The 9,336-nt window shown below is 36.5% G+C and overlaps 1 protein-coding gene across 1 annotated transcript; it reads right to left on the bottom strand.

Moving 5' to 3' along the window:
• Positions 1 to 1,090: 1,090 nt before the first annotated feature.
• Positions 1,091 to 9,281, bottom strand: LOC136254383 (proton myo-inositol cotransporter hmit-1.1-like). The gene is made up of 4 exons (XM_066047078.1): positions 8,581 to 9,281; positions 5,095 to 5,266; positions 3,020 to 3,225; positions 1,091 to 2,310 (listed from the first exon to the last, which is right to left on the bottom strand). The coding sequence occupies exons 1-4, from the start codon at positions 9,062 to 9,064 to the stop codon at positions 1,304 to 1,306; spliced, it is 1,869 nt and encodes a 622-aa protein (XP_065903150.1). The 5' UTR covers positions 9,065 to 9,281; the 3' UTR covers positions 1,091 to 1,303.
• Positions 9,282 to 9,336: the final 55 nt, after the last annotated feature.

The raw sequence follows: 9,336 nt of genomic DNA, 5'->3' as shown, positions 1-9,336 counted from the left end.
ATCAACACAATAATTATTTTAGAGGTGCTTAGTACGTACAGAAGGTGCTGGGTGACACTTTCATACCTTTGGTTTCAGGTGAATTTGTAATAAATGCTAGTAAAATGTGCGTATTTTTGCGAGTTTTGTAAGCTGATCTTGGCCTGACATAAAGTTTAATATTTTAGCCAGAAGTATGGCTCCTTGACAAGGTTAGGGGGGGAGGAAAATGCCCCATCCTGGATCTGCCATTGAAGGTACCTCTTAGTGATTCCAATGGCCAGAAGTAACAGAGTTCAGGTTATCTGGATTATTCAGGTCATTTGGGTCACTTTTTGTCTAGGTCCGGTTATCAGATAATAAATGAAATGTTGTTTACAACAGGTGACAATGGCAGGTACGTATCGGCTAATATTTCAGCAGCAGTACTAGTAGCCAGCTTCTCGTCACCTCATTTGCACAACCGAAGAAATGTGTGGTACATTGATACTACCGACTGATATCTCTCACTAGTATCAGCTGCAAGATCATGGAGCAATTAACTATAGTCTACTCCCTTCTTTACTCTCATTATTATGTACTTCGTGATCAGCAACATGGCTTCCATCCAATTTGCCAATTCATTATAAAACCCACTCATAGCTATTTGGCAACCTACTATCTATCTACAACTACACAATGAACTGTTAAAGCCTTAATATGGGTACCCCAAAATAGATCACTTGTAATGATTACCCTGATACTTAGTAACTTTGTTAATGATACTTCCTTGATGGAGATGCTATTTTGTGAAAGTATATTCTTACAAAGAAACTCGAAATCCTGTCTCTCCTATGTTATAACCAATATTGAAGTATGCCAGCCCAGTCTGGTTACCTCATACCAGGAAAGACATTGAACAACTTCAACAAGTGCAAAGACAGTGTACAAAACTAATAACCGCTGACCAATCTCGTTTCAGTATTGTAACTAATACCCTTATCCACCAGAGGCCACAATCAAAGATTCCGTACATCTGCTCTATAACCCAACACTGCAAGTCTTTTTTTCCAAGATAAATTAGACTGGTCTGTGGAACTCATTACGCATATGCCAAGAGCTTATCCAGCAACAATCATTATCTGTCATGTACATAACAAATTGATATTGTAGTAGAATAACTCTTTTATATATTCTATGATACACAGCATAGAAAGTGTTATGTGTTGATCATCAAACTGAGGCTGCACATAACAGTGTAATTAATATAAATAAATAAATAATATAATTCTATTGTAGTAGTATAAATATGAGCGCATATTACTATACATAACAAAATTACATTTTAATGAGTCTGTTCTTCCATTTCAACAGTAGAATACATACTTTTGGGTTTGGTATAACCATGATCATTACACCATGTGAGAAAGTATGGTCTTGAAAATAAGCCTTCAATCTTCTCTAGTGATTGTTTACTTGTTTCAGGGAGTAAAAAGAAGGAAAACACAACATTGATAACCGTCACTGCTCCATAAACTATTATTACAACAAGGGGTAATCCCAATGCATCAACAAGGGATAAAAATGTTAATGCCAACAGTAAGTTAGACAGCCAGCTCAAAATTGAAGCTAAAGACACCGCTGGTCCCCTTGCCCACGTAGGATATATTTCAGAGTTTATTATCCAGGGAAGTGAAACAGTTCCTGAAGCTGCAGATGCCACTAACAGAAACATGGCCACCAGTGAGAATATTGCAAATTTATTATCAGGACAATGATCAAAGTACCATTCTGATGTGATGTTAGATGTTTCATTAGTCCATACAGTTTCATTCCATGTAACACACTGACTGTTATTCGCCCTAACATCAGCATGATCTTTACTACCTTCACTACAAGTACCATACAAATATTCTCCATCAATTTTCACAGTACAAAAACCACAATGAGAATTTGTCACACAACTTCCACACTTTTTATAAGCACATCTTCCACCTTCTTGCAAAGGTACAGCAGAAGGACTACTGTTGTTGCCGAGGTAGAAGGAAGTTGCTAAAAGACCAAGACTTATTATAACACATATACCTGATGCAATGTACAGTTTTCTACGACCAGTTTTTTCTACTAGAAAAGCACTTGTTGCTTTCATAATTAAGTTAACAGTAGTAGGTACTGTTGAAAACCAAATAGCTTCTGTAAGGTTAAATCCAACTGTCTTCAGAATACTAGAACTATACAATATGACTACAGCATTGCCACTGAACACCTGAAAGATCTGAATACCACTACCGATGAACATTGTGTAAAGCAATATCCTGTCATGGAGGACTTTCTTGATGAACTGGATTGTACCTGTAAGAATTAACTGATAATGATTACACAAAACCATGTAACCAAGTTTGCTTTTAAACTTACTTAAACAACACAGTGCAAGGGACCTTAGTTTTCTGTATATCAGCTATCAGGAATTCTGGTTAGCTGAACACCAAAATGATTGTTCGTCAAGTACACTTGGTCATCTAGCATGCAAAAGTGCATGTTTATTCTTGTTCTAATATACAGGAGACCCTCAGTTGTCTGGCCCACATTTATTTATACCCTTGAAATTGGAAATAACTGTTCTAACAGAACCAAAGTTCCATTGTACTTTGAATAAGGTGTACTGTAGTCATTCAATACAAAGAATGGCATAAGAGTTGTAATAACTACAGTACTAAAGGCAGCAGACCACACAGTTAATGCTAGGAAACTTTCAAATTGGCTAGCAGCTACATAAATAATTGCACCAAAAATTCATGTAAAAGGATTCTGCATACAAAAATTATTTTAAAAGAAAAATTAGTAACACTCATGGCACATGCCTTTATATAGCATATTGCGAGTTTAAGGATCATCAGTAAACTATTATTTATGGAGGTAGTAATGTACATTACAAATAATATCAACTAGGAAAACTAATTCAACTTCATCATTACAATTTATCTCCAAGTGCTACATAATCATATCCTAAGCTCATGCATAATGAAACGGAATATAACATGTAGTATGCTTCCATTCATACCTAAAACATTTTTAGAAGTCAACTCGTAATCATTTACAATATCACCTAGTTCTTCCTCTACCACATCATCACTACGAATCTTCCTCATCACTTCCCGAGCTTTGTCCACTTTTCCATGAAACACCAACCATCGTGGAGTTTCAAACAAAAACAACAGACAAACACACATCACTATTGAAGGAATGATGCCTAACCCAAGCATGTATCTGAAATGTAATAACATAGAGGTGCTCATTGAGACCACATTAATAACAATTGTATTCACAACTTGACATTTGTTTGCTAATCTCAAATTTAGTCTCATTTTAATGACTTTCCTCTAGTAGACTTGATGTTAGATCAATGTTGATATACAACACTCAAACAAAGTATCCAAAGCTTAGACACTCAAGTGCATAAAATGGTTACACCACTTGTTCAATTACAGTGGCAAACCTGCTGCATGTGTAACCTATTTTGACTGCTACATCATGAGAAATATATAGAGCTGCATATTAGGGTGATTGTTTATGCACCACTTCTATCCCATATACAGCTAGTGCATTTCTCATGATAATATTAGTGCCATAAAGCATATCATATCTCATTTATCCTGAGTCAAATATGCTCAAAATTTTGTCCAAAATGCTTCCAGGAATTTCCCAAAATTTGTACCTATTATGCTCTTCAGGTGTTCCCATTATGCTCCTAGGTTAGCAATATTTCTTACAATTATCTTGGATCATTTTATTCAGTGAATACTCTATTAGAGTATTTCACTACAAAGTAACTTTCTATTAGAGAGGTTTCCACTGACTGCTCTATTAGGGAATACCAATGGAATTTAGCTTCATGGTTTGAAATATATCCATCTAATATGCTAGCATTATGCTGGCATAGCACTCCAGCCTATTATGTGCAGATCTACTTAGGCCAATATAATATGATTCCTTGTTTCCCGTCACCATGAGAGCAATTCAGTAGTGAGGGCAGGCAATTATTATTAATAACTAAAATTTCATTATTTTGGTGAGCCTTCAAAATGACAATACACTGTCCACCAGTGAATTAGTTTCAAACAACAGGATAGATGTTTCAAAGGATTGTAAGCTTTTCATAAGTGCAACAAAGCACTTTCCAAGAAATTTAGTAACAAAATAACACTTTTAGAGGAGCTTGAATGCCTTCCAGGAAATAAATAATCACTTTAGTAGGATAGCTGAGTGTTATATTAGAGTTGCTTACTGCTCTATTAGAGCATCTTGATCGTAGAAATAATTCATATTTCTAAATAATTTTAAATCTTAATTACAATAATAATAATAATTACACACAAAGTGGTATGCAGGCAGGTGATGGGAAACAATGAATTAACAAATGTTGGCCTTACCTATATATATCCTACTACTGGTATTGTATAACCCTCCTGCTTACTATAAATCATTAACACCTATATTGTTAAATATATCTTAAATTGTTTTTTTTTTGTATCACTTCCAATACAGTATAGCTCTCAAATTTTCAAGCATGTAGAATTCATCGTAGTCCTCTAAACCACACATAACATTCAGACTTTGTGTGGAAAAGTAGAGTATAGGTGAAAATTTTTATCTAAACTCAGTGTCCCGCAATTGTCACTCACTGACTTCCACCATTAGTAGACACACCAAAAGAACTATCACAACCAAACAGTTAAGGCATGAGTGGAATAAATACAATTAACTTTTTGTCTCAGTTTACTTTCTATTTGAGGAGTCTGCAAGAGCCATAGTTTAAATGAAAAGTGCTTCAACATATGTCATCAACCACAAGCCCCTTTAGAACATATACTATCTGACTGATTCTGGCAAGATAAGGGTGTAATATGGACAGAACAAAGACAGACAGATGGCTTCATGATTACTCTAAGTGACGCCAGTTATATAATTATACTAATGGTTTCAGATTAATATGCCATTCTACTTTTCATACTCAATCTGTATGAATGCTTTGAACAGTTTGATACACATAATTCCTTGATGTCTGTACTCAGTATTCTACTCCCATTATCGTACACTCCATCCTTATAATGTTATTGTAATATAATATAATCAAACCTCCATCCAAACGTATAAGCATGCTGTGTGTCAATGCTGAACAGTCCATTAGCAACAGCTCCACAGGCTAGACCTCCACCAGTCAGAACATAGTTTGCCAGTCCTAATTTTCCTCTGATGTGACTAGGTGACATCTCTGAGACATAAACTGGTCCGACAACTGAGTACAGGCCTATGATGATACAAAACAATATGTTAAATGATTCAAACTACTTGTTATAGCCAAAATTTTAGACCCAATAAAATACCACCATATAAAAGCAGCAGCAATTGAAGACACTACAGGCAACTAGGAGATGCTATACTGTACATATAGAGCAATAGGGTTGCCACCACATGGACAACGTTATATGCACAGGCATAGATTCTAGACACACCCAGGGATAGCTATAGTACAGGATAGGTGGCAATCAAACATGATGCATATCTATGAAGCACAAACATGTTATGTCAGTATGGCATGTAATTGTCAGCCATCATGATTGTCAGTCATTCTACTAAAACTGATTGGATATTCACCAAGTAATGGTGCAGTGCACAGATGCCAATAACTTAGCAGTATGAACTATTGGTTAACTACTATATTAACTTTGCTAAAGTGGGGTTTAATAGCTTTGAGTCATGACTTTGTCATATGTTCTTACACTACTTTTTATGTCATGCATGGGTTCAAAACCAATTACTTTTTCTAGAGTCACTGTAATACTTTATAGATGTTTAGAAGATTGTGAATGGTCTTGAATACCACAATGCAGTGAATAATCATAATGGAGCTGGTACAGTAATAAAAATGTTTTTGAACTATACATATCAGTAAACCACTCTACACTCCCTAATGTGGCACCTGCACAGTAAGCATTGTCACTCAAATGGAAACGTATCAGAGGTACAGTAGGTTCGTACACAATGCTGTGATTCTCACTATTTTATTCCGAGTATAACTGTAAAAACCATCACAACTATTAATCATAGATGTTACAAACAATAGCAAGTGGTCTGATCATGATGTTTAATTGCTTCCATACTAAATACACAGCCCACAGATAAGCAAAAGACAAGAGAAAATCTGCCATAAAAATAATCATAAGTATTGACATACTGATGTTCAGTATACTGTTCTTCCCTTAATGCATCCAATGAAGATGTTTAGGTATCACAATATAAATATGGCAGTGTCCTAGCAATATTTCATTAGTGGGGGATGAGGGGAGGCTAGGAGTCTCTCAGAATGATATCTTGTTGAAAATATCCTTCTTGGAGTGGGGCTGAAAACTGTGAAAAAATCATACTCTAGTAGAACGTTGGACTTGTACTCTAATAGAGCAGTCACAATGCTTCAAAAACATGTTCCTAATAAAAGCGAAAACAAATTTCCTACAGTGGGAATCAGACCACTGACCTCTTACTTGAGAGTTGGTGTATTTACCACTGTACCAAGTGTTTCCAGGTAACTTAGCTAACGGTATTTTGTGCTGCTTATAAATGCTGTATGTTTATTTATTTATTAACTCTGTAGTTACCATTAACCCTATAGTCAACTTTGCTAAGGAGTTTTATTAACTGTAAACTAAAGCTTGTTTTAAATAATTTGTTTTTGTTGAAATACTTCTATAAATCAAACTATAAATTAATCCTGGTGAACTTTGGCCATAGCTTCTGAAGGGCTGCATCCCCCAGACCCCCTGCTTTCAGAGATTCTATACTCCCCCTCATCAACTATTCTTCATTTTCCTTATCGAGTTCCCACTAGGAGGCTGGAAACAGGACATAACACAGTGATACATTGATGTGTAATGTACGTAGACACCTAGTACAGTATTTGTAATTCATTACTGAATTTCTTAGCTAGTTACTGTAATTTCATGAGCATTGTTATCACAACATAATATAATCCTGGCACACAAAACAGCTGAGCTGTAAAAAAGGGTGTGGCCTTCAAAACCTGGGTGAAAAAATGTGAAATCACTGATGTTAATGCTAGTTAGTGATAAAACCATTTCTTGGCTACTTTTGATTTTACATCCAGGCTTTTGAAGACCACACTCTTTTCACAGTTTGGCTGTTTTGTGCGGATTTCATATCCAGCCTCAAAGCCAGTCATGAGCTGACTTTGGGATTTGTTTCTGACCACATTTTTTCTTTATCTACAGACATACATAATGAAGACAGAGGTTATAATTGTACTGCATTGTATTGTATGTTTTATTTGACTACTATTGTAATATTCTAATAGAGTGCACTTTTTTGAGGACTTCTACTTTTTACCCCACAGTGACTGTTTTATTCAACCCGGTGGTTTTACAGTTGTCTGGCTTTTGTTTTGCTACTCCTTTGATTTCAAACCATCAAAATGCACTGATACAATGGCTATAGCCTATATGTACATACCAAGCTCAAGTTATTCCCAATAACTCTGTATCCGTGGTCAAAGTTCAATGTGAATAAATGTTCACAACACCGTGAACATTTATAAGATTCATTGCAAACTTAGTTCCAAATTTCAAGGTAATCAAATCACACGTTTGCATTGTATAACAATTTTTGTACAGTGATGCCTTCAGACAAGTACAACTCAATAACAGCTGAGACTATGGGGATTGGATTCAATTTTAGACATAGCCTTAGCTCAAATGGTGCCTTTCAACATACCACAGTACATACAGTAACAAAAGCCTTAATTGGGTCCACCGCCAGGCATAAATCCTTTCTAAAACAGCACAGGAGTAACAAATACAAGGGGACATGGTCTCAACAAAACAATAACTCGTGTATAGCCATAGTGTATTTTCTGAGCTAGAGAATGTTTGCAGGTAAACAGTAATTGAATGAATTGGAGGAATACGAGGCATCTGTTCAGAATTTCTAGCAGCATTTTTAGCTTCATTTTCCACTTAATGAAAATTTATTGTAATCTTGAATATATGATTGGGTTGGCTAGGCCATATGAAAAAGTGGGTCAGTTGGGACCGTGAAACAATTAGTCTGACTGACCTTAGGTTAGAAAACTAGCTGGATGATGAAGTTAGAGCATGCACGATTCTGACAACCACCCATTAGGCACTCCAAATAAATTCTCTCTGGACTTAGGCATATCTGAGTGCAGGTGGGTGGTCCAAATTTGGCAAGCCATTATTTGCCTGGCACATTACCATAAAAAAAACTTGTATCTTCAATTCCTTTCTTAAGTTGCAAAAAAATAACACAAACACGATTTTGTGCCGACATTGTCACATAAGCTAACTCTATTACAAAATAGCCAGGCTGAGCCTGTACAGAATAAAATGGAAGAATACAGAATAACAAAATATTTAGAGCTGACAGTCAGATGAGGGCAGTGGACAGGAAACAGTGAAGTGGCCTCATACTTAATCCCAGTAAACCCCCCTCTCCTTCACCCTTAAAGGCCATACATACAGTGGGGCCTAATAGAAATATTATTTTACGCTGGGTAAGTTAATGCCATAGCGATGTAGTATTTTAGTATACCAATTGCCAGTCCAACAATGCCTCGTCCAACCACCAGACAGAACTTAGAGAATGATGTTGCCATTATGATGGCTCCCACTCCATACAACACAGCAGTACACATCATCATTTTCCAACGACCCAACTTATCACTCAACCACCCAGCAATGGCTGCTCCAATAGTAGCTCCTGCAACTAATACACTAACAATAATCTCATGCCATAATACATTCAGATTGTAGTGATCATCGATTAGTAGCATTGCTCCAGCAAGAACTGAGAAATGATATCCCCATATCAAGCTACCTAGTGAACTGGTGGCTACGATTCCATTTATGTATCTCCATTGCCTAGTTTTCGTAGATTTGGCCGCGGCCGGAGATTTGGCCAACCATCCATGACCTTGAGGTTTGTAGCCTTCTATGGCATGATCAGTCGGGATGAGTCTAAAGTTTCCTGGCTCACCAGCACAGAAGTCATCTAAACTGATTTCATCTTCGTCCATTGCTTATATATATACTATCTGAAAACTTGCATCTGAAAAACACTGGTACTCTGTGAGGCCGTGTGACAACGCGCCGTCGACTATTCAAAAATACTCAAATAGACCCTAGTACTCTCCGGTATCCTGTTATTCTAGTACCTGCCGACTTGAACGTTTGGTTAGCCTTATACGACCGTACATGACCTGAGTATATAGACCCATATTCTAGTCCCAGAGGTCAACCCGTCGTGTGACCTGTGATTGGCGCACGCCGGTAATGGATAATTAATAAT

The sequence above is a fragment of the Dysidea avara genome, chromosome 4 (assembly GCF_963678975.1).
Source record: "Dysidea avara chromosome 4, odDysAvar1.4, whole genome shotgun sequence".
NCBI classification, from domain to species: Eukaryota; Metazoa; Porifera; class Demospongiae; order Dictyoceratida; family Dysideidae; genus Dysidea; species Dysidea avara.
The sequence above is the reverse complement of the archived record's forward strand: the minus strand, read 5'-3'. Positions and strand labels throughout refer to the sequence as shown.

What these genes read in the sequence shown, in the direction of transcription:
- LOC136254383 (XM_066047078.1), bottom strand. Translation starts at nt 9,064, where the DNA reads ATGGACGAAGATGAAATCAGTTTAGATGACTTCTGTGCTGGTGAGCCA. An exon ending in CATTGTTGGACTGGCAATTG is followed by an intron (nt 5,267 to 8,580) that starts GTATACTAAAAT and finishes GTATCATCATAG; the next exon opens with GCCTGTACTCAGTTGTCGGA. An exon ending in GCTTATACGTTTGGATGGAG is followed by an intron (nt 3,226 to 5,094) that starts GTTTGATTATAT and finishes ATTACATTTCAG; the next exon opens with ATACATGCTTGGGTTAGGCA.